The sequence below is a fragment of the Anomaloglossus baeobatrachus genome, chromosome 2 (genome assembly GCF_048569485.1).
Source record: "Anomaloglossus baeobatrachus isolate aAnoBae1 chromosome 2, aAnoBae1.hap1, whole genome shotgun sequence".
In the NCBI taxonomy this organism is placed as follows: Eukaryota; Metazoa; Chordata; class Amphibia; order Anura; family Aromobatidae; genus Anomaloglossus; species Anomaloglossus baeobatrachus.
The window spans coordinates 42,686,319-42,711,942 of NC_134354.1; the positions used below are offsets into that span (position 1 = coordinate 42,686,319).

A 25,624-nucleotide genomic window follows, 5' to 3' on the forward strand; every position below is an offset into this window, starting at 1 on the left:
GCTCATTTGTACTTTATGCTTGTATGCTATACATTGCACTGTACGGTCGCTATTCTCGGCTATATGCTCCTAGATGGCTGGACTACAGCAGCAAAAAAAGCAACACAGGCTTTCTATGCTGCTCATATTGCATGTGCTGAAGTGCTCATTTGTACTTTATGCTTGTATGCTATACATTGCACTGTACGGTCGCTATTCTTGGCTATATGCTCCTAGATGGCTAGACTACAGCAGCAAAAAAGCAATACAGGCTTTCTATGCTGCTTTTACTGCATGTGATACTGTTCCACCGGCAGGTTCCACTGACCCCCGTTGTGTGCAATGCTCCTCTGTAGCACTTGGTCAGCCGGGGTCTCTACTAGAGGTGGCCAAAGGAACCACCTGTGAACCCTGTCCATGGACAGGGACGGTGTTGCAGTTTCGGCTGATAGATTGTCATGGGATAGTGACTTGCAGTCCAGACAGGCCATGGGCAATCTTGATCACTGCTCCCTGGCCACCCTCATTTGGAACAAAATCAGTGCTCCGGGGGGGTCCCAGGCATTCCAGGGTGAAGGCTCTGACACGGACGACAGTCCCAGACAGCCTAAGCGAGCTCGCTGGGAGCGGCACTCGGCCTCATCACTAGTCAGGGTCACAGCAGAGGACTCTCTGTATGATGAGGCAGACGTAGCTGATCAGGACTTTGATCCTGACACCGCTCTCAATCCGGATACACCGGATGGTGACGCCATGGGGAATGATCTTATAGCGTCCAGCAATGGCATGTTGGATATCTCTCCCCCAGCTCCTTCAGTGGAGGAGTCAGCTTCCCAGCAGGAGAAATCCCATTTCAGTATCTCAAGCGTACATTGAGTACTTTTCTGGCCACGCTGACTTCAGAGAAGCAGCTCAGAATCACCACGCTTACCAGATAAGCGTTTCTCCAAATGTATTAAGGATACATGTTATCCCTTTCCCCCTGACGTGGTCAGGCGCTGGACACAGGGTCCAAAGGTGGATCCCCCAATCTCCAGGCTTGCGGCTAGATCCATAGTTGCAGTGGAGATGGGACTTCACTTAAAGATGCCATTGACAGACAGATGGACCTCTGGTTGAAATCTGTCTATGAAGCTATCGGCGTGTCGGTTGCTCCGGCATTCGCAGCCGTATGGGCACTCTAAGCTATGTCAGCTGGTCTTGCGCAGCTGGTCTTGAGCACAGGTACATCTGTGCCGCAGGTAGCGTCCTTATCCTCTCAATGTCTGCATTGCGACTTACCCTATTAATGCTGTCCGAGAGAGACAGTCGAGGTTTCGGTCCTTCCCAGGCTCGGGCAGGTCCAAATTGTCCTAGTCCAAAAGAGCTCAAAAGGCTCAGAGGGGCTCAGATTCCAGGCGGGCTCAATCACGCCCAAGGAAGGCAGCCAGAGGAACCGCTTCCAAGGCGGTCTCCTCATGACTTTAAGCTCTCTCTCTCCGCATCCGCGGTTGGTGGCAGACTCTCTCGCCTTGGCGACATTTAGCTGCCACAGGTCACAGACCGGTGGGTGAGAGACATTGTGTCTCACGTGTACAGGATAGAGTTCTGTTCTCGGCCTCCGGCTCGATTCTTCAGAACTTCCCCACCTACCCACCGAGCCGATGCTCTTCTGCAGGCAGAAGGAGTGGTAATTCCTGTTCCTCTTCAGGAACAAGACACGGTTTTTCCTCCAATCTGATTGTGGGGGACCTAAAACTGCTCAACAAGCACGTGAAGGCCAGGCGGTTCCGGATGGCATCCCTCCGCTCCGTCATTGCCTCAATGTCTCAAGGAGATTTCCTAGCATCAATAGACATCAGGATGCTTATCTCCACGTGCCGATTGCTCCAGAGCACCAACGTTTGCTACGTTTCGTTATTGAAGACGAGCATCTTCAGTTCGTAACCCTGCCCTTCGGTCTGGCGACAGCCCTACGGGTTTTCACCAAGTTCAGGGCAGCAGTGGGAGCAGTCCTGCACTCTCAGGGTCACTCGGTGATCCTTCCTTGGACGGTCGACTTGTCAAGGCACCCTCTCAAGAGGCATGCCAACACAGCCTGAGCGTAGCGCTGGAGACTCTCCAGAGTTTCGGGTGGATCATCAACTTCTCAGGGTTAAATCTGACACCGACCCAATCGCTGACATATCTGGGCATGGAGTGTCACGCTCCCTCAGCGATAGTGACGCTTCCGCTGGACAAACAGCGTTCACTACAGACGGGGGTGCAGTCTCTCTCCTTCACGGCCAGTCACACCCCTTAACACGCCTCATGCAGAGGCAGTCACTTTCGCGCAGTTTCATCTGCGTCCACTCCAATGTGGCATTCTTTGCCAATGGGATGGGAAGTCGACGTCCCTAGAAGGAACGTCCCCCTTCTCAGACGGTCAAGGACTCTCTTCAGAGGAGTCCATCCTTCAAATCAATGTGCTGGAAATCTGGGCAGTGTATCTTGCCCTGCAAGCCTTCCAGCCGTGGCTGGAAAGCACACACATCCGAATTCAGTCGGACAACTCCACAGCGGTGGCATACATCTACCACCAAGGCGGAACACGCAGTCGGCAAGCCTCCCAGGAAGTCCGGCGGAGTCTGATGGGGGTGGAAGACAGAGCATCCACCATATCCGCAGTTCACATCCCGAGCGCAGAAAACTGGGAAGCAGACTTCCTCAGTTGCCAGGGTATGGACGCAGGGGAAGGGTATCTTCACCCGGACGGTTTTCAGGAAATCTGTCAACGCTGGGGGATGCTGAACGTCGACCTAATAGCGTCTCGGCACAACAACAAGGTTCCGATTTTCATGGCGCGGTATCACGATCAAAGAGCTCTGGCGGCAGACGCCTTAGTTCAGGTTTGGTCGCAGTTCCAGCTACCTATGTGTTTCCCCCTCTGACACTGCTGCCCAGAGGGCTACGCAACATCAGGTCCGTTTGCCGCCGCGCCATCCTCATCGCCACAGACTGGCCGAGGAGGTCGTAGTCCCCGGATCTGTGGCATCTCACGGTCTGCCAACCGTGGGCACTACCAGCCCGGCCAGACTTCCTGTCCCAAGGGCCGTTTTTTCCATCTGAATTCTACGGCCCTGAACCTGACGGTATGGCCTTTGAGTCCTGAATCCTAGCGTCTTCAGGATTATCTCAGGACGTCATTGCCACCATGAGACAGACTAGAAAACCGACGTCTGCCAAGATCTACCACAGGATGTGGAGGATATTCTTCTCTTAATGCTCTGCTCAGGGAGTGTCTCCCTGCACATTTGCATTCCCTACTTTTCCTTCCTTCCTGCAATCTGGTTTGGAAAAAGGTTGTCACTCGGCTCCCTTAAAGGACAAGTCTCAGCGCTATCTGTATTCTTCAGAAGCGCCTAGCACCACTTCCTCAGGTACACACGTTCCTGCAGGAGGTTTGTCACATTGTCCCTCTGTACAAACGGCCGTTGGACCCATGGGATCTGAACAGGGTACTAATTGCTCTCCAGAAGCCGCCCTTCGAGCCTCTGAGAGATGTTTCACTCTCTCGACTTTCCCAGAAAGAGGCCTTTCTGGTAGCGGTCACGTCTCTTAGGAGAGTGTCCGAGCTAGCAGCGCTGTCATCCAAAAGCTTCCTTCCTGGTGTTTCACCAAGGCAAGGCAGTGCTGCGCCCGATTCCGGAGTTCTCACTACGGTGGTATCCCCCTTTCATCTCAATCAGGATATCTCCTTACCTTCCTTTTGCCTCATCCATTTCATCGATATGAAATGGATTTGCATTTGTTGGATCTGGTGAGAGCACTCAGAATCTACATTTCCCGCACGGCGCCTCTGCGCCGCTCGGATGCATTCTCTGTGCTTGTTGCTAATCAGCGTAAAGAGTCGCAGGCTTCCAAATCCGCCCTGGCTCGATGGATCAAGGAACCAATTCTTGAAGCCTACTGTTCTGCTGGGCTTCCGGTTCCATCAGGGCTGAAAGCCCATTCTACCAGAGCCGTGGGTGCGCCCTAGGCATTACGGCACCAGGCTACGGCTCAGCAGGTGTGCCAGGCAGCTACCTGGTCGAGTCTGCACACTTTCACCAAGCATTGTCAGGTGCATACCTACGCTTAGGCGGATGCCAGCTTAGGTAGGAGAGTCCTGCAGGCGGCGGTTGCCTCCTTGTAGGGAAGGGCTGTTTTACAGCTCTAACATGAGGTATTAATTTACCCACCCAGGGACTGCTTTTGGACGTCCCAATCGTCTGGGTCTCCCAATGGAGCGCCGAAGAAGAAGGGAATTTTGTTACTTACCGTAAATTCCTTTTCTTCTAGCTCCAATTGGGAGACCCAGCACCCGCCCTGTTTCCTTCGGGATTTTTGGTTGTTCGGGTACACATGTTGTTCATGTTGATCGGTTTTCAGTTCTCCGATGTTACTTCGGATTGAATTTGTTTAAACCAGTTATTGGCTTTCCTCCTTCTTGCTTTAGCACTAAAACTGAGCAAGCCCGTGATCCCACGGGGGGTGTATAGCCAGAAGGGGAGGGGCCTTACACTTTTTAGTGTAATGCTTTGTGTGGCCTCCGGAGGCAGTAGCTATACACCCAATCGTCTGGGTCTCCCAATTGGAGCTAGAAGAAAAGGAATTTACGGTAAGTAACAAAATTCCCTTCTTTCTGCATCAAAAAAGCATCTAAAACGCTGGGATTTTGATTAACGTTGCGTTTTGAAAGTTCACATTGACTCTGTTATTAAAACGCTGCCAAAATGGCAAAAACAATTGACGTGCTACTTCTTTAAACACTGAGTTTTTGCCAAATTTTCTGCCACTGAAACGCTGCGTTTTTAACAGCAATGTGTGCACAAGAAATCCCAATTGCCCATAGACTTTGCTTGAAAATCAAAACGTATGCATTTTGGCATTAAAACGCTGCAGTTCAAAACGCTGCGGAAACGCATGAAAAAAAACGCAAAGTGCGCACATAGACTAAGAGTGATTGATTCTTGCCCTTTATTGTCTTCAGGTGGGGAAACTGCGGAGATGCCAGGAATGTACGCCCCCGGGGAGTACGACCTGGCCGGCTTTGCTGTGGGCGCAGTAGAGCGGGGCTGCATGCTGCCACTTCTGGAGAAGATCGCTGCCGGTGACCTGGTGATCGGCGTCACTTCCTCCGGGGTTCACAGCAATGGATTCAGCTTAGTCCGGAAGATTCTTGAGAAGTCATCTCTGGAATTGTCGTCTTCATCACCAACTGGATGTGGGATTGGGACATTGGGTGAGCGTGCGTGCATTTTTTGTTGTTGTTGTTTTTTTTTTTTTTTTTCTTTTCTCTAAATTCTATATGTTGACACCTTTTAATCTTTAACTCTAATTATATGCCATCTTCTGTGGCTGTCTAAAATCTTGTCCTTGAGATGTTTGTTTGGTTGTGTTTTGTTTGTGTTGTCTTTTGTTGTGTTGTCTGTTGTTGGTTGTTTTTGGGGTTTTTTTGCCCTTTTTTTTTTTTTTTTTTTTTTTTTTTTATATATCTGTAGTCTTTCTTCTCTTGTAGGGGAACTTTTATTGACTCCTACTAAAATCTACAGTAAAACCCTCCTGCCCGTCCTGAAGTCCGGCCATGTGAAGGCCTATGCCCACATCACTGGGGGCGGTCTGCTGGAGAATATTCCCAGAGTCCTCCCGGTATCCCTTGGCGTAACTTTAGGTGAGGTTGTATGTATGGTATACACGCATGTTGTGGTGTTATTCATCCATGGCAGTTTTATGCAGATTGTGCTGCACATTTTCATTGCATACATCACCTCATTCCATGTAGACAAGTAAAATACAACGTGCTGCAAATATAATAACCTCGCTGATTTGCATTCAGTTGCATTCTGCTCTATATTTTCCATGCTAAACAGATCCGCTCGGAAAATCTTCTACATTTCCTTCCTATGCTATTATGATCATATCCTTGGGCTATGTTCACACAGTTCTATGGCGCCCATCCACTCCCAACATCCTCCGCAAAAGAAAACCACTTGGAAAACTCTTCCAATTCATTAAAATTTCTGGTGGAAACAGGATAAAAATTGTCATTTCTTTACAGCAGATTCTGATGGCGCCTGCCCGGTCCACTCTGCCTAGGACGGATTATTACATTCAATTGAAACTGGGTTATGTTGATCCACAAGTTGGGACTCTGCCATGTTCATTATACCCTGTTTATTGGGTATTTATTATCTCAGACAAGACTTGTGTAACTTGCTGATGTAAGTCACCACTGAGGACCCGATTGGCTGAAGAGTGGGTCCTGTTGTAAGGGCAAAAAAAGCAAGTAGTGACCGGCAGGGAACCCAGGATTTCCATGACTCATCCATTCTGACACCTCCTAGGTTCCCCGTCTGTCTCTAATTTTGTCCGTCACAACAGGACCCACTCAGCCAATCGATTCCTCAGTGGTGACTCACCTCAGCTAGTGATTGCTTGTAGCTGGTCACATTTCTCAGCGTAGGGCGTTCTCTGATGCACCATTATTGTATTTCAGATGCTCTTTGCTGGAGGATACCGGGTATTTTCTCTTGGCTTCAGAAGGAAGGCGGTCTATCGGAGGAGGAGATGAGCCGCACCTTTAACTGTGGTATCGGAGCTGTACTTGTCGTGGAGAAGATGTTTGCAGAGAACGTCTTGAAGGAAATTCAGGCAGTAGAAGATGCGTGGCTCATCGGAGAAGTAACCGTGCGCCCAAAAGGTGAGACTACCTGCAGTTACCCAGACTTCTGAGTGTTACCATCAATGTGATCTATGGATGCAACCGAGTAGTGGTAGGAAAGTCTTAGCACCCCAAAGTCATAAGTCACAGAAAACCATTGCAGGCATTGGTTACCTTCCCGCAGGCTCCGAAAGTGTGAAAATCAAGAATCTGACTTCTGCGCTGAACCGTACAGAGCCACAACCACAGAAGTATCTGCCTGCATCCGTCTGTGATGGGGAACATCCGGCTGTGGAGGGGCGAGTGAGAGTAGCCGTACTCATTTCTGGGACAGGTAAGAACGTTTTCTGATCTGTAGGAGTCAAATTACATAATATATAGTAAATGGCTGATCCTCAGTTTACAGCCTATGATATTATGCATTTAGTCAACCCGTCAGCAAGCTTATCACCAGACGTGGCCCTAACAGGATGGTTGAGCTTTTATATTGTCAGGAAGATAATGGTTCTTCCTAATTTCCAGATTACTATACTTAGTGAGTGCAGCTCTGGAGTATAATACAGGATGTAACGCCGAATTAGTACACAGTGCCTGCACCAGCAGAATAGTGATTGCAGTTCGGGTGTATAATATAGGATGTAACTCAGGATCAGTACAGGATAAGTAATGAATTGTATGTACACAGTGACTGCAGCAGCAGAATAGTGAGTGCAGCTCTGGAGTATAATACGGAATGTAACTCTGGATTAGTACATAGTGACTGCACCAGCAGAATAGTGAGCACAGCTCTGTAGTAGTAAGGATAAGTTATGTATACAGTGGCTGCACCAGAATAGTGAGTGCAGCTCTGGAGTATAATACAGGATGTAACTCTGGATCAGTGCAGGATAAGTAATGTATGTACACAGTGACTGCACCAGCAGAATAGTGAGTGCAGCTCTGGAGTATAATACAGGAGGTAACTCAGGATCAGTACAGGATAAGTAATGTATGTACACAGTGACTGCAGCAGCAGAATAGTGAGTGCAGCTCTGGAGTATAATACGGAATGTAACTCTGGATTAGTACATAGTGACTGCCCCAGCAGAATAGTGAGTGCAGCTTTGGAGTATAATACAGGATGTAACTCAGGACCAGTACAGGATAAGTAATGTATGTACACAGTGACTGCAGCAGCAGAATAGTGAGTGCAGCTCTGGAGTATAATACGGAATGTAACTCTGGATTAGTACATAGTGACTTCCCCAGCAGAATAGTGAGTGCAGCTTTGGAGTAATATACAGGTTTTAACTCAGGATCAGTAGAGGATAAGTGATGTATATACACAGTGACTCCACCAGCAGAATAGTGAGCGCAGCTCTGGAGTATAATACAGGAGGTAACTCAGGATCAGTAGAGGATAAGTGATGTATATACACAGTGACTGCACCAGCAGAATAGTGAGCGCAGCTCTGGAGTATAATACAGGAGGTAACTCAGGATCAGTACATGATCAGTAATGTATATACACAGTGACTCCACCAGCAGAATAGTGAGTACAGCTCTGGAGTATAATAGAGAATTTAACTCTGGATCATTAATTTATGTAACTTTTTTTATATAGATTAATTTTTTGCACTTAGACCACAAAACAAGGTGGCATGTAGCCTTAGCCTAGTGTAGCACAAAATAAATGATGTGCTGTATGTATCCATCTGTAAATATCTTGCGGTGTTCCACAGTGCAGTATACTGATCCTTGCAGCATTATCGCACGCTTTCTTGTACTTTCTTCTTTCCTCAGGTACAAATCTTGATGCACTAATAAAAAGCACCCAGTCCCCCCGCAGTGCCGCTTACATTGCACTGGTCATCTCCAACAAAGCTGATGCTGGAGGCCTGCAGAAGGCTGCCGCTGCCGGGATTGCAACAAAGGTGGGTGGTTCTTCCATAAATACACAATGATTTATCAATCTTCACATTATAGTTTGCACATGCAGCTTTCTGTATCGTTGTGTCGGGACTTCCACATGGCCACATTACAAAGACACCTTTAAAAGCCAGGATTCAGAACTGTCGCTGCATCAATGGGAGAGGGGGGTCTTCTTTTTCAACCTGACTTTGAAATAATAAGGGGTTAACCATATTCTATTTTCAGGGACTACGAAGGCTCCTGTGCCGTTAACTTAGGACATCCTTTCTGTTGTTCTTTAGAAACAATGCAATCTTCATTGAGCTATATTCCACCATTTTTGGCATCTGCATCACGTGCAAAAACCAACCCAATCATGTGCTCGCATCCTCAATAGGAAACGCTGCGCAGTAGTCAGTTTGGCCTCGTTGTACCATTTCTCCTAGATCCACATATAGTGATCCACCCTTTCCCATTCCAGGTGATTGACCACAGACAGTTCAGCAGCCGGGAAGAGTTTGATAACGCTGTTGGGAAAGTTCTCGAGGAGTTCTCCATCGAGCTCGTATGTCTGGCCGGGTTCATGCGGATTTTATCTGGTCCTTTTGTGAGGAGGTGGAATGGTAAGTGCAAAGTTATAGTATGTACAGCCCAATGAGAAACGGTGAGATGTATCTGGGCCGGTGTTTTGTTTTTTTTTGTTGGTACCATGGAAAGTGACCATAAAAGCAGCAATTCTACCAGATTTTATTTATTTTAACATATTCAATAGAGATTTATATTTATTAATCCAGACAGTTACACAGATGAGAAATACCAAATGCTTATTATTATTATTATTATTATTATTATTGCTGTACTTCTATGAAGCCTAGCTACAGGCTGAGCTTCACAAACATGACAGCTTTGCCATGGTTCTACTGAAGGCCCTTGTTTCTATCAGTACCCACTATATAAACTCTTAAAAATTTGCTTTGGCGTTAAACTACTACAATGGGAGCCAGCTGTAGACTTGGGTGCTGGCTGTACAACACAGCTGGCACCTGCACTATGAAGTGTGCTCTGCTTCTCTACGTCTCCATAAAAGCAGTGCGCACAGGTCCAAGGGGGCTCCCTGAGGCTGTGGTTCTCAGAACTTGGCCAGATCTTCCGGGTTCTGGCACTAGCACTCTTTCCGTATATAGATACTATGGTTACAGTAGGACTTGGAGAAAGATACCTTAGTCAGTCTATGACCTGAATAATTAAATATATACAGCTGCACTCTGAAATGCTAGAACATGCAAACATCTAATATAGGAATTTGGGAACTGTATTTCTTTATCGTTCCTTTGGGAGACCTAGACCTTGGGTGTATAGCTTCTGCCTCCGGAGGACACACAAAGTACTACACTTAAAAGTGTAGCTCCTCCCTCTGAGCTTATACACCCCCTGGTGAGCCAGTCCCAGCCAGTTTATCGCTTTGTGTTCAGGAGGCATACATCCACACATGCATTCTCATATGATTTTTTTCCTTTTTGGAATGAGATTGAAGAAGTGCGGGTCCACGTCTGGACCCACGGCATGTCCCTTCTCACCCCACTGTGTCGGCGGTGTTGTTAAGGTTGATTTCCTAGGCTGGAGCCTTACATGCCGTGCTCCTTCACCATCCCTCCTGGGCTCTGGCTTGAAGTGGGAGCCAGCACGGTCTCCATGCCTGGAAGGAGACCGGTCTCCATCCGCAGCCCTTCAGGACCCTGCTGGACCGGAGCACTCATCCCCAGGGACCTGGCCCTGCGTCTCAGCAGCTAAGTACCTGAGACGTTTATATATTGGGGGTCCCTGTGCTTTATTGTTTGGGGAGAGTGTGCTTACTGTATTTATTGGCATTTCCAGCGGGTTCTCTAGCTGTCGCCCGAGAACCGCGCCGATGGTGCCAGCGCGTCGGCCTCGCAGCTTAAATTTAGGCCCCGGCTTTGCCGGAGGCCTAGTTTCTGTTCACTGCCCTCGCATGTCACTCATGCAGAGGGACAGGCTCGGCTCCTCCCGGCGGCCATCCTGCACAGGGGAGGGACACTCCCCACTGCTGTGCGTGTCTCCTCCCCTGTAGGTCTCTATGGCCCTCCAGATCCCGCTCTCCTCCAGGAACGCCCCAGGTCCCGCCCCCTCTCTTCGCTTCGGCGGCCATTTTCTCAGACAGGGTTCACTCTGCGCTGGTCTGCACTCTGCATCCCTGCTGAGGTGCTGTGCATTGGGGGTCCGGGCTTCGGGATCTGGAGGGCACACAACACCGCTTCCAGCGGTCTGGTAAGCCACAACCGGTCTCTGGTTGTGGACCTCTGTATATACTCTCTGGGGTTCATTCTCTTGCAGAGCCCCCACTCCAGCAGCATGTCTCACACGAGGAGCAAGGCTCCAAAGCTTTATACTATATGCGCTGCATGTAAGCTCCTGCTGCCTGAACCGAGCACCTATCCACATTGTGATGTCTGCTCTAACTTGGCGGTGCCACAGCCTGGAGTCTCACCCCCAGTGGTCTCTCAGGCTGCTCCTGCACCTGTGGCTGAACCCCCGGCTTGGGTAGAATCCTTTTCTAGGTCTATCTCCCAGTCTTTTGCTGAGTCCATGGGACTTCTGTCCAGGACTTTTGATGAATATGCATCAGCCCCCTTCACAGAGTGCCTCTACTGCTAAGGGTCCCTTAGGACCGGAGCTCACAGAGGATTCATCTTCAGGGCCCAGACCCCGTCCTCCTAAGAGGAGACGCAGGGTTTCCTCTCCCTCCTCCTCCCGCGGCTCTGATTCAAGAGCTGACTCGCAGGATGAGGAGGATGCCTTTACAGGGGGCTCGGAGGCTAACACCATGTACCCCATTGATCTTTCTGAGGGTGACTCAGATCTTAGTGACTTGATTGCTTCCATTAATTCTGTACTGGTTCTCAATCCGCCAGTATCAGAGGAGCAACCCTCTCTGGCAGAAAAGCACCAGTTTACCTCACTTAAGAGAGTAAAGAGTGTGTTCTTTAACCACTCCAGTTTTCAGGCCGCTGTGACCAAACCCAGGGCCTGTCCTGACAAACGCTTCCCAAAGCGTGGTTCTGATGACCGTTTCCCCTTTCCACCTGAAGTGGTCAAGGAGTGGGCTCAATCCCCAAAGGTAGACCCTCCGGTGTCTAGGCTCTCAGCCCGGACCGTTGTCGGTGGCTGATGGCACCTCCCTTAAGAATTCCACTGACCGTCAGATTGATCTTCTGGCCAAATCAGTGTATGAAGCGGCGGGGGCCGCGTTTTCCCCGACTTTTGCAGCAGTGTGGGCTCTCAAAGCCATCTCTGCTTCTCTAGAGGAGATGCATTCCCTCACCAGGGAATCTATGCCCGAGATGGTTGCCTTAACTTCTCAAGCTTCAGCTTTTTCATCTTATGCCATGTCTGCCATGCTGGAGGCTTCTCACCGCACTGCGGTGGCTTCGGCTAATTCCCTCGTTATCCGCAGGATCTTGTGGATTCGAGAGTGGAAGGCAGATGCTTCTTCAAAGAAGTACCTTGCTGGGCTCCCTTTTGCTGGGTCCCGGCTGTTCGGAGAACAGCTGGATGAAATTATCAAAGAAGCTACTGGCGGGAAGAGTACTTCCATGCCACAAACCAAAACCAGGAAAGCTGTCCAGAGTAGGAATCAGTCGAGGTTTCGCTCCTTTCGTTCCTCTAACTGGTCGTCCTCTAAGCCCTCCGCCTCGTCCGTTAACTCAGCCAAGGACCAGAAATCCAACTGGCGCCCAAAAGCGCGTCCACAGAAGACCGCAGGAGGTGCTGCCACTAAGGCAGCCTCCTCGTGACTCTCTGCCCGCTCCGGCAACGTCCTTAGTCGGTGGCAGGCTCTCCCACTTTGGCGACGCTTGGTTTCAACACGTTTCCGATCAGTGGGTGAGAGATATCATCTCCCACAGCTACAGGATAGAATTCTCTTCCAGCCCGCCAAACAGATTTTTTTCTCTCAACTCCCCCTTGCTCCAAGACCGCCGCCTTCTCACAGGCCGTGGCAGCCATGCAGGCCAACGGAGTAATTGTACCAGTTCCCGCCTGGGAACGGTTCAGAGGTTTCTACTCAAATCTCTTCCTAGTTCCCAAAAAGGACGGTACCTTCCGGCCCATCCTGGATCTCAAGCTTCTCAACAAGCATGTTCAGGTGCGGCACTTTCGCATGGAGTCTCTGCGATCAGTCATTGCCTCAATGACCCAAGGGGATTTCCTGGCGTCCATCGACATCAGAGATGCCTATCTGCATGTGCCAATTGCAGTTTCACACCAGCGTTGGCTACGTTTTGCAATAGGAGAAGATCATTTCCAATTTGTGGCTCTCCCCTTCGGGTTAGCCACGGCCCCTCGGGTATTCACCAAGGTCATGGCAGCAGTGATTGCGGTTCTGCACCTCCAGGGGTTGGCAGTGATTCCTTACCTGGACGACCTTCTAGTCAAGGCTTCATCCAGCGCAGACTGTCAGCGGAGTGTCTCGCTCGCTCTCGCCACTCTAGCCCAATTCGGGTGGCTTGTCAATCTTCCCAAATCCACTCTGACTCCGACCCAGAGTCTCACGTACCTAGGGATGCAGTTCGAGACTTTGACTAAGGGCAACTTCACAAGTGCCAGCAAACAGCAGTCACTCCATCTAGCGGTGCGCTCTCTGCTGAGGCCCCGCCGTTATTCCCTCAGGCGTCTGATGCAGGTGCTTGGTCAAATGGTGGCGTCCATGGAGGCTGTTCCCTTTGCCCAGTTCCATCTGCGTCCCCTGCAGCTGGACATTCTCCGCTGTTGGGACAAGCGGCCTTCCTCCTTACACAGGTTAGTGGCTCTGTCGCCACGGACCAGGAGCTCTCTTCAGTGGTGGCTTCGGCCCCTCTCCCCGTCCCAAGGGCGCTCCTTCCTGGCCCCGTCCTGGGTGATTCTCACCAAAGATGCCAGTCTATCCGGCTGGGAAGCGGTATGTCTCCACCACAGAGCGCAGGGCACTTGGACTCCGTCCGAGTCAGCCCTTTCAATCAATGTGCTGGAAACCAGAGCCGTGCTTCTAGCTCTCCTAGCTTTTCACCACCTGTTGGCGGGCAGGCACATTCGAGTCCAGTCAGACAACGCGACAGCGGTTGCCTACATCAGTCACCAAGGCGGGACATGCAGCCGCCTGGCAATGATGGAGGTACAACGCATCCTTTAATGGGCGGAGGACTCCAAGTCCACCATATCCGCAGTCCACATCCCAGGCGTGGAAAACTGGGAGGCAGATTATCTCAGCCGTCAAACCGTGGGCGGTGGCGAGTGGTCCCTGCACCCGGCAGTGTTTCAGTCAATCTGCCGGAAATGGGGCTCTCCGGACGTGGATCTAATGGCATCCCGTCACAACAACAAAGTTCCTGTTTACGTGGCTCGCTCCCACGATCCTCAGGCCTTCGCCGCGGACGCTCTGGTTCAAGACTGGTCCCAGTTTCGTCTGTCCTACGTGTTTCCCCCTCTAGCTCTCTTGCTCAGAGTCCTGCGCAAGATCAGAATGGAGGGCCGTCGAGTCATCCTCATTGCACCGGACTGGCCCAGGCGAGCTTGGTATCCGGACCTGCTCCATCTGTCCGTAGAGAGAGATGCCGTGGCATCTCCCGGACCGTCCAGACCTACTCTCGCAAGGTCCGTTTTTCCGCCCGAATTCTGCGGCTCTCAAATTGACGGCGTGGCTCTTGAGTCCTGGATTTTGACGGCTTCTGGTATTCCTCCTGAAGTCATCTCCACTATGACTCGGGTCCGTAAGTCTTCCTCCGCTAAGATCTATCACAGGACTTGGAAAATTTTCCTGTCCTGGTGTCGCTCTACCGACCATCCTCCTTGGCCATTCTCCTTGCCGACCCTTCTGTCTTTTCTACAGTCCGGTCTGCAGCTAGGACTGTCCATCAACTCTCTCAAGGGACAAGTCTCAGCTCTGTCTGTTCTGTTCCAGCGGCGTCTCGCTCGGCTGGCTCAGGTCCGCACCTTCATGCAAGGCGCGTCTCACATCATTCCGCCTTACCGGCGGCCCTTGGATCCCTGGGACCTTAATTTAGTTCTCACGGTATTGCAGAAACCCCCTTTTGAGCCTCTTAGGGAGGTTTCTTTGTATCGTCTTTCTCAGAAGGTGGCCTTTCTGGTGGCCATAACTTCCCTCAGGAGAGTCTCTGATTTGGCTACGCTCTCTTCGGAGTCACCTTTTTTAGTTTTTCATCAAGACAAGGTGGTTCTCCGTCCGACTGCGGACTTTCTTCCTAAGGTGGTCTCTCCTTTCCACCTTAACCAGGACATTACCCTACCTTCCTTCTGTCCGGCTCCTGTTCATCGCTTTGAAAAAGCGCTGCATACTCTAGATCTGGTGCGTGCTCTCCGGATCTATGTGTCTCGCACTGCTGCGCTTAGGCGGTGCACCTCTCTTTTTGTGCTAACCACAGGTCTGCGCAATGGCCTCCCTGCTTCTAAGCCGTCCTTAGCCCGTTGGATTAGATCGACCATTTCGGACGCCTACCAGAGTACTCAGGTGCCTCCCCCGCCGGGGATCAAGGCACACTCGACCAGAGCTGTCGGTGCCTCTTGGGCTTTCAGGCACCAGGCTACGGCTCAACAAGTCTGTCAGGCTGCCACTTGGACTAGCCTGCATACCTTCTTGAGGCACTACCAAGTGCATGCTCATGCTTCGGCAGATGCGAGCTTGGGCAGACTCATCCTTCAGGCGGCTGTCGCCCATTTGTGAGTTAGGTTCTGCCTACTTCTTAGTTTTTCTGTTTATTCCCACCCAGGGACTGCTTTGGAACGTCCCAATGTCTGGGTCTCCCAAAGGAACGATAAAGAAAAAGAGAATTTTGTTTACTTACCGTAAATTCTTTTTCTTTGTCGCTCCTTATTGGGAGACCCAGACAATTGGGTGTATAGCTTATGCCTCCGGAGGCCACACAAAGTATTACACTAAAAGGGTAAAGCCCCTCCCCTTCAGCCTATACACCCCCCGTACTGCTACGGGCTCATCAGTTTTTATGCTTTGTGCGAAGGAGGTCAGACATGCACGCATAGCTCCACAGCTTAGTCAGCAGCAGCTGCTGACTATGTCTGATGGAAGAAAAGAGGGCCCATAACAGGGCCCCCAGCATGCTCCCTTCTCACCCCACTCTTGTCGGCGTTGTTGTTAAGGTTGAGGTATCCATTGCGGGTACGGAGGCTGGAGCCCACATGCTGCTTTCCTTCCCCATCCCCCTGAGGGCTCTGGGTGAAGTGGGATCCTTTCGGTCTCCAGGCACAGGAGACCGTGCTCCATCCACAGCTCCTGAGGACCATGCTGGATAGGAGCCGAGTATCGTTCAGGGACATGGCCCTGCTACTTTGAGGTACTCTGTGTCCCCGTGGGGACCGCGCACAGCAACACTCCAGCATTGCTGGGTGTGCTAGTGCACCGGGGACAGCAGCGCTGACTGCGTTTGTGCCATTACACACTTCAGCGTCGCTGAGTGTGTTCGTGTAGGGGGACTGCCGCGCTGACCGCCGCTGCCATGGTTATCACTGCGGCGCGGCTGGGACTGTTAGTGCGCCGGGGACTTCCGCGCCGACCGCGCTTATACGGCGGCCGCGCTTATAACTCGAGTCCCCGGCTTTTGCGGCCTAGTCTCGTTTTCTTCCCGCCCCCAGCCCTGCCAGTCAGGGGAAGGGCGGGACGCTGTACAGGACGGCAGCACTGAGGGCTGGAGCATGCTTTGCATACTCCACCCCCCTCACTCTGCACAGTGGGGCACCAGTTCCCGCACTTTTCTGGGTCACGCCCACGGCTCCCTCCTCTCCTCAGGACGCCGGCAGCCATTCCTCTCAGCTCTGCTAACGCTGGAGAGGAGAGACAAGCTCAGGGAGACCCAGGCAGGATTTCTGGTGCCCACACAACCGCTTTGCGAAGGCGGTAAGCAGCACCTGTGGTGCTGGCCCCACTAGTGCAGAAGTGTACTTATAGATTACATGATTATAGACTATACTTTACACTGTATGGTGCTCTGTTGATTTTTGTCTATATACCCTCCTGTATTGCTCAGAGGAGACAACAGCATGTCGTCCACAAATAGCAAGGGTGCCAAAGCACAGACTTACTATGCTGCCTGTGCAGCATGTACGGCTATACTGCCGGCAGGTTCCACTGACCCTCATTGTGTGCAATGCTCGGCCCCTGTGGCACTTTCTCAGCCGGAGCCTCTGCTAAGGGCGGCCCAGGGAGAACCACCTGTTGACACTGTCCAGGTGACAGGGACGGAGTTTGCCGTTTTTACTGAAAGACTTTCTGAGACTATGGCTAAGATATTAGAAGCCTTGCAGTCCAGGCCGGCATCTCAAGCCAGGGGCACTGTGGAATCATTGCCCCCTGGTCCCCCTCAGTTGGAACAGCAATGTCCTCCCGGGGTGTCTCATGGATCCCAGGGTGAGGTCACTGACACGGACCGCAGCCCCAGACCGATTAAGCGAGCTCGCTATGATATCCCCTTGACATCATCACAATGTTCAGGGTCTCAGCGAGAGGACTCTCTGTATGATGAAGCGGAGGTAGCTGATCAGGATTCTGATCCTGAAGCCGCTCTCAACCTTGATTCTCCTGATGGGGACGCCATAGTGAATGATCTTATTGCGTCCATCAATCAAATGTTGGATATTTCTCCCTCAGCTCCTCCAGTGGAGGAGTCAGCTTCTCAGCAGGAGAAATTCCGTTTCAGGTTTCCCAAGCGTACAAAGAGTATGTTTCTGGACCACTCTGACTTCAGAGAGGCAGTCCAGAAACACCGAGCTTGTCCAGATAAGCGTTTTTCCAAGCGCCTTAAGGATACACGTTACCCTTTCCCCCTGACGTGGTCAAGGGCTGGACTCAGTGTCCCAAGGTGGATCCTCCAATCTCCAGACTTGCGGCTAGATCCATAGTTGCAGTGGAAGATGGAGCTTCACTCAAGGATGCCACTGACAGACAGATGGAGCTCTGGTTGAAATCCATCTATGAAGCTATCGGCACGTCTTTTGCTCCAGCATTCGCAGCCGTATGGGCACTCCAAGCTATCTCAGCTGGTCAGGCGCAAATTGACGCACTCACACGTACGTCTGCGCCGCAGGTGGCGTCTATAACCTCTCAAACGTCGGCATTTGCGTCCTACGCTATTAATGCTGTCCTGGACTCTGCGAGCCGTACGGCGGTTGCAGCCGACAATTCGGTGGCAATACGCAGGGCCTTGTGGCTGCGGGAATGGAAGGCAGATTCGGCTTCCAAAAAGTGCTTAACTGGATTGCCATTTTCTGGCGACCGTTTGTTTGGTGAGAGATTGGATGAAATCATCAAACAATCCAAGGGAAAGGAAACATCCTTACCCCAGGCCAAACCAAAAACACCCCAACAGAGGAGGGGACAGTCGAGGTTTCGGTCCTTTCGGGGTGCGGGCAGGTCCCAATTCTCCTCGTCCAAAAGGCCTCAGATGGATCAGAGGAACTCCGACGCATGGCGGTCTAAATCACGCCCTAAAAAGACCGCCGGAGGTGCCGCTACTAAAGCGGCTTCCTCATGACTTACGACCTCCTCACACCGCATCCTCGGTCGGTGGCAGGCTCTCCCGCTTTTGCGACACCTGGCTGCCACAAGTAAAAGACCGTTGGGTGAGAGACATTTTGTCTCACGGTTACAGGATAGAGTTCAGCTCTCGTCCTCCGACTCGATTCTTCAGAACATCTCCGCCTCCCGAGCGAGCCGAGGCTCTTCTGCAGGCGGTGGGCATTCTGAAGGCAGAAGGAGTGGTGGTCCCGGTTCCTCTTCAGCAACAGGGCCACGGTTTCTACTCCAACCTGTTTGTGGTTCCAAAGAAGGACGGGTCCTTCCGTCCTGTTTTGGACCTAAAACTGCTCAACAAACACGTAAGGACCAGGCGGTTCCGGATGGAATCCCTCCGCTCCGTCATCGCCTCAATGTCCCAAGGAGATTTCCTAGCATCGATCGATATCAAGGATGCTTATCTCCACGTACCAATTGCTCCAGAGCATCAGCGCTTCTTGCGCTTCGCCATAGGAGACGAACACCTTCAGTTCGCGGCACTGCCGTTCGGCCTGGCGACAGCCCCAAGGGTTTTCACCAAGGTCATGGCTACAGTAGTTGCGGTCCTCCACTCTCAGGGTCACTCGGTGATACCTTACTTAGACGATCTGCTGGTCAAGGCACCCTCTCAAGAGGCATGCCAACACAGCCTCAACGTTACTCTGGAGATTCTCCAGAGTTTCGGGTGGATCATCAATTTTCCAAAGTCAAATCTGACACCGGTCCAATCGCTGACATATCTTGGCATGGAGTTTCATACTCTTCCAGCGATACTAAAATGGGGAGACAAAAGGGCGCAATAGGGTCTTACCCGATATAACATATGATGTTAGAGAAGGTACAGTAACACTCACCTGGTGGGGTTGTGCCAGTCACAACTCCTTCAAAGGCATGTGAGTGTCCGCGTGGTTCAAGCAGCGGCCCCGTAAGCACGATATAGATATAATGGTAAACAGGAGAAAAACGGGTATATGCCGCGCTTAAAAACCACTGAGTTGACTTCCTGTTCCGGTCCTGGCTGAGGAGGCAGCATAGAGGAGAAGCTCCCGACACCCCTCTGAGAAACCGACGATAAACAGCATACCCGGGCAAGTGAGCGAGCAGAGAGCAAGCACGTCTGGTAGCAGGAAGCACACAGCTATGGAGCGGTACTTACTGAGGAGTGCTGGTGGTGGTGAGGGGCCCTGCAGGAGTGGAGATCCTGACTGCCGGCGTGGAGAAGAGGAGACTGTCATGGCACCGACAAGCCTGATGGAGGAGGAGCCAGAGTCCCCAGTGCAAGATGTGGTAATGGAAGCCAGGAGAGGGAGAAGTGAAGGAGATGAGAGCGGGGGGTCGGGGGAGGATGGAGCAGGAGAGAAATCGCTGCAGGGGATTGCAGAGGGAGAAACACAATGGATAGAGGAAGGGGACATGGAGGAACAAGAAAGAGAGGAGGAGGAGGAGTGCAGCAAGCAAAGAGTGGCCAGAGACGCAGGAGACCGGACTGATCACTTAGACATGCAATATAAGGTGTCTAATCATGATAAATGCCAGCAGAAGCTGCATGTCAGAAACAGTAACATTCCTTCTAAAGCAAACAAGAAACTGCCGGCCACACCATTATCTAAATACTGTAAACAAATGGGGGAGGGTGGAAAATCCCCAGCTCAGAATAAGAGAACTAAGAAACCAGCACCACCTGCAGGCCAAGACAAGCATGCACAAGAGCTCAATGTTGATTATAAAAAATTGGCTGCCGAAGTGACATCACAGCTGTCAAAAGAGATTAAAGTGGCCATTGAAACAGCCATACAAACATCCCTAGCAGCTATGCAAAAGCAGATTAGTGGACATGCATCTAGACTGGCAGAAACAGAGCAGAGAATATCCGACTCAGAGGAGAAAATAATGGCTATGCAAGAGCAAATAGCAGCTCTAGTGAAATCTAACGATTATTTGAGAGATAAAGCGGAAGACTTAGAGAACCGATCGAGGCGAAATAATCTGCGCATTGTGGGGCTGCCAGAATCGGTATCTTTGGGACAGCTGGATAACATATGTGAACAGGAGTTACCTCAGGCCCTGGGCATTAAGGCTAAATTCAGAGTGGAAAGAGCGCACAGAGTGGGACCACTGAGACAACAAGAAGCGAATAGGGGAGAGGATCCAAACCCAAACAAGAAAGCCCCGCTGAGGGCTAGACAAGTGATAGTCAAATATCTTGATTATAAACATAAAGAGGAAATACTGAGGGCCTTTAGAGACAGACAGCGACCATTGCATTACCAAGGCAACAGACTGCTAATTTTCGGCGATTATTCAGCAGAAGTCTCCAGAAAGAGAAAAGAATTCAGCAAAGTATGTTCATTCCTGTATAACAAAAAAGTCAAGTGCCAACTGCTATACCCTGCCACACTGAAAGTCAGAAATCTTAATGGCTCGTTTGCATATTACAAAGACTTTAAAGAAGCAGAGCGTACTCTCATGGCAGAACAAGATAAGAATCGGGCTGATGGACAAAAAAGAGGAAACAATGGAGAAGGGACCAGCAGAGGAGGATCTCCAAGAGGCCCAGGGAAAGACTCGAGAAGCTTTGAGGAGCAATCGCGGGTGGAGAGTAGAGAGGAAAGGAGATTGAGCCCAAAACAACAAAATAATCCTCGCTCGGAACACAGAGACTAACTGTTGGAAATGGTTCATGATAACTGAACTGAACTAGATATTGCTGGTCCTGTTCTCGCACTCTCTCACTCTCTTGATTTCACTCTCTCATGTTCAGTTTTGCTTTCACGCTTGCTATCAGTTTCACTTTCAGTCTTACTCCTAACGTTCAGTCTCACACTCTCACACTCACTCTCAGTCTCACACTTTTTTTTTTTTCTCCCTCCCTCACATATTCAGTCTCATTTTCAGTTTCACGCTTACTTTCAGTTTCACACTCACTCTCATACTCAGTTTCATTTTCAGTCTCACGCTCACTTTCAGTACCTCACGCGCTCTGTCTCACTCTTTTTCTCTCGCATATTCAGTCTCACGCTTACTTTCAGTTCCACTTCCAGATTCACTTTCATTCTTACTTTCACTCGCCTTTGTCCAGGAACGACTTCCAGGCGTAAATGAAGTGGATCTGTCTGCTCTGAGTGCGGGGATGACCACCAGAAAATAGAGCTAAGTTGGACTTGAAGTCCTTATAGAGTTTTTGTCATACTGTACTATTTTTGCCATTATTTAAGGCTTGTTCATGTGACTCATGTGAATCCGGGGCTAGAACGTATACTCTAAGGGGGGTGACTAGGGAGCTCAACAGTTTGGCTAGGAAAAGGGGAAGTCATCAGCATGGCGAAAAGAGCCAAAAATTTCCCAGAAGGGAAAACGTGTTCTACAGTTACTTGTTTATTGTTATATTTGTTATACATACAAGGTGGGGAAAAGATATATCAAGCCTGGGGGGCAAATTCTATACCTGGTAATAATTGTCTCGTCTCTTGTGAGTTCAGGGCCCACAGGGGAGGAAGTAGTAAGAGCAAAATACAAAGGCAAATATGGTACAAATAACTACATGGAATGTGAAAGGCTTGAGATCTCCTAACAAACGAGCAATGATACTAAGACATCTGAAAAGACTAAAAACAGATATTGCATTATTACAGGAAACGCATTTGAGGAAGGAGGACTTTTTCCGCATGAAGAAATACTGGGTGGGTACTGTATATGGGGCAGAGGCACAAGGTAGGAAAGCGGGGACAATGATTCTAATACATAAACAGCTCAGCCATGAAGTAGTGACACACGAGGCAGACGACCAGGGACGGTGGCAGCATTTAACAATCATTAGTCCAGCGGGTAAATTAAGTATCTATAATGTTTACGGTCCAAACTCCCAACAGAGCATATTTCATGATGGCATAAAGGCCAGCATACTAGCAGATGGGGAGACCAACATCATAGTAGGAGGTGATTTTAACACAGTTCCAGACTCAGCTGAAGACAGGAGGAGGGGGAAGGAGAGGACAGGGGATGTGGACAGAAGGCCGGACCATAGGGATGTGACATTAGAAGACGTGGGTTTGAAGGACATCTGGAGATTAGCTCACCCGCATGATAGAGAATATACACACTTCTCGCATCCTCATGATAGCTGGTCGCGTATTGATCAATTTTGGATTTCTCAAGGCCTAGTTAATCAGGCACAAGAATGTGTGATAGAAAACATGGTGATATCTGATCATAGTCCGTTGAGATTGGGTATCAGAGAGCAGTTCAAGAGAGGTACAGATATCATATGGAGATTTCCATCATTTCTTCTCAGACAAGATAATTTCCACAGGGTATTACGAGAGTGGTGGGGAGAATTCACAGAGGAAAACAAGGAACACAAAGGGAACCCAGTGCTATACTGGGAAACGGCAAAAGCGGTCTTGAGGGGTCGCCTGATTGGATATGCGGCCATGATCAAAAGGAAGACCAATGAGAATTATAATGCCCAGAGTGAAGCAGTGCGGGTAGCATACACAAAGTATTTGGCTAATAGATCTCCCACGACGAAAGACAGATGGTTGGAGGCAAAAAGGGGGTTCGACGAATGGGCAAAAAAAAAGGAACAATTATTTTGGTCGCACAGGGAAGCAGAGCTACATAGATTTGGCAACAAGGCGGGGAGGATGCTGGCAAATTTGGCAAGGGGTAGCAGGAAAATGACAGTGATTTCCAAACTAAAAAGAAAGGGGGGGGGAGGTGACCACAGATCCTAAGGAAATTAATAAATTGCTGGGACATTTTTATAGAAAACTATATGGGCCAGGAAACAATGACATGACTGACGAGGCAGAGTGGTTAAGACAAGCGCACTTGCCTAGCGTAACAGAGGAAGATCTGAGTGACCTAAATGCAGATATCACAGTTGAGGAGGTGACTAGAACAATCGGGGAGCTTAACACCAACAAGGCACCAGGCCCCGACGGTTTTAACAGCGAGTTTTATAAGGCTATGAGGGATCTGATCTCGCCAGATTTAACTGCGGTATTTAATGCATTTTTGGAAGGAGAGGAAATTCCTAAAAATTCAAACGTAGCATATATCAAATTACTCCCTAAGGGAACTAAAGACCTGGATGATCCCTCTAGTTATAGACCCATATCACTTATAAACCAGGATTTAAAAATAATATCTAAGATTATGGCTAATAGATTGGCCATGATTCTTCCAAGGATCATTACAGAGCATCAGGTAGGGTTTATTAAAGGGAGAAATGCTGTCACTAATATCCGGAAGACAATACTAGTGGTGGATGCGGTGAGATTGGATCAGATAGAGAGGGGGGCAAGACCCGCTCTAGTTACACTCGACGCAGAAAAAGCGTTTGACAATGTAAATTGGAGCTGGCTGGACAAAGTACTAGAGGCCACAGGGATTGTAGGCAAAATGAGGCTTTACATTAGGAATCTTTACGCTAACTCGGGAGCTAGGGTACACACTCCAGGTTTTTTATCAGACGTGTTCCCTTTGATGAAGGGAACAAGACAAGGCTGCCCGCTATCTCCCCTCCTATTCGACTTGGCCATTGAACCATTGTCAAGAATATTGCAGGACCCGAATAGTTTTAAAGGGATTAAGGTAAGGGGAACTGAAATAAAGACAGCACTTTTTGCCGATGATGTCATACTATATATGGGGGACCCTAGCGTGGATTTGTCACAGACTCTAGCCCTAATTGAAAAATTTGGATTAGTCTCAGGATTCAAATTGAATAAAAAAAAGTGTGAGATCCTGTTCCTAAAAGGGGGGAATGTAAGGGATGGTTGTATATGTGGCATTCCTATAGCACAGACATCACTTAAATATCTGGGAATTCATATAGGAAGAACGGTGGAATCAATTTACGAGATGAATTATGGCCCACTAATTAGGAAAATTATAGCACAACTAAAGGGTTGGAAGGGTCTGCCTCTACCACTACTGGCAAGGTGCCACCTGATAAAAATGATGAGCTTTCCTAGACTGTTGTACCCATTCCAGACGATCCCGATATTGCTAAAACTGAGGGACGTAAATAGGCTCAACTCAGCGTATGCGGATTTTATATGGCGGGGAAGGAAACCTAGAATAAAGTTACGAACATTGATGAAGTCAACGGAGGAAGGAGGTCTTAGTTTCCCGGATGTTCGGGGTTATAACCTGGTGTGTATAATGAGACATGTGTTTGATTGGTTGAGAGGAACAAGCAGGCACTCAGACTATGGCATGGAAGCCAAGTATGCATCACCGTGGGATTTGGCGTCCATTTTACACTCCCCATTGTCCAGGGCGGATGGGCATATAAGGAACTCAATCTTATTCCGAGACACTATGCTAACATGGAAACTGGTAAGAAAGAAATTGGGACTGTCATGGAAAGTATCTAAGTACTTAAATCCCTGGGCATCTCCGAACTTTCCCATGGGACGGGAAAATAAGCTATTTACTAGATGGAAAGAGAAGGGCGTCGAGAGAATGAAGGATGTCATGAATGTGGAGGAGAGAAGGTGGCTGACAGGACGGGAAGTGCTTGACAAGTATGAACTTAATAGCTCACATATCATCCAGTATGAACAACTGAAGCATGGAGTATTTGTAGATTTGGGGGAGCTTGGAAAGGAATTGAATAAGAGTTTGATTGATGAGCTTATGGAAAGTGATGTAGCAAGTGTAAATGTTTCCAAAATTTACCGAACATTTCGGGGAATGCTTATATCTGGGGAGGATAGCCGTACTCTAACAGCGTGGGGGAAACAATTGAAAGGGCAGGAAGTTGTAGGGGATATATTGAAGGGATGGGTACAGATGCGGAAACATGTTACCAATGAGAGATGGAGAGACACCCAATTTAGAATTTTACACAGGGCTATTATGGGCTTCAACATTCCGGGAAGAGATATGCGGTGTCCTAAATGTCAAAGAGAAAAAACAGATATGCTACATGGACTATGGGAGTGTAAGTTAATTCACAGGTTCTGGAATCAAGTTAGATTATTTGTCCAGGCAACATGGGGAATTTCTGGAAATCTAGAGCTAATGGTGTGGATTTTCCATTCCTTTGAGGGAGGAGTAAGAGGGGGATCGGACATGCCGGGAAAGAAGAACTATACAATAGTACATGACATAGCCATGATAGCCAAACGGTCCATATTAAAGCATTGGATACAAAGGGAGGGACCATCCATAAAAGAGGTCATCGGGGAATTACATAATTTATTGAGGCTGGAGAAAGTGGAAGCGGAAACGGACAAAGACAGGTTGACACCCAAGTTCTTTGGGAAATGGAGAAATTTCATTGAAAGTCAATTTACTCAGGGAGAAATAAATAATCTGATGACACCTTTTATACAATCGGAATGGTACCTTCTGAATGATATCCAGGACAAACTGGGTAAATTGAAAATCACGGAGGTGTGGGTTCCGGAGGAAAGGGAGACGAGACGCTAAGGTAGTCACAAGACGTGCCAGAAAATTTGGAAGCATTCGGGGTTGGCTTAGGGGCTTAATGACTCTAATTGACTTGT

The 25,624-nt window shown here is 49.4% G+C and overlaps 1 protein-coding gene across 4 annotated transcripts in view; it reads left to right on the top strand.

The window, feature by feature from the left end:
• GART (phosphoribosylglycinamide formyltransferase, phosphoribosylglycinamide synthetase, phosphoribosylaminoimidazole synthetase) overlaps positions 1-25,624 on the top strand; it is a 133,615-nt gene that overhangs the window by 95,157 nt on the left and 12,834 nt on the right. For all 4 annotated transcript variants that reach the window (XM_075335010.1, XM_075335013.1, XM_075335012.1 and 1 more), the window contains 6 exons: positions 4,970-5,221; positions 5,498-5,650; positions 6,476-6,679; positions 6,825-6,974; positions 8,423-8,553; positions 9,012-9,153. In XM_075335010.1, the coding sequence (XP_075191125.1) occupies positions 4,970-5,221; positions 5,498-5,650; positions 6,476-6,679; positions 6,825-6,974; positions 8,423-8,553; positions 9,012-9,153 (1,032 nt within the window). The remainder of the gene's footprint in view (positions 1-4,969; positions 5,222-5,497; positions 5,651-6,475; positions 6,680-6,824; positions 6,975-8,422; positions 8,554-9,011; positions 9,154-25,624) is intronic.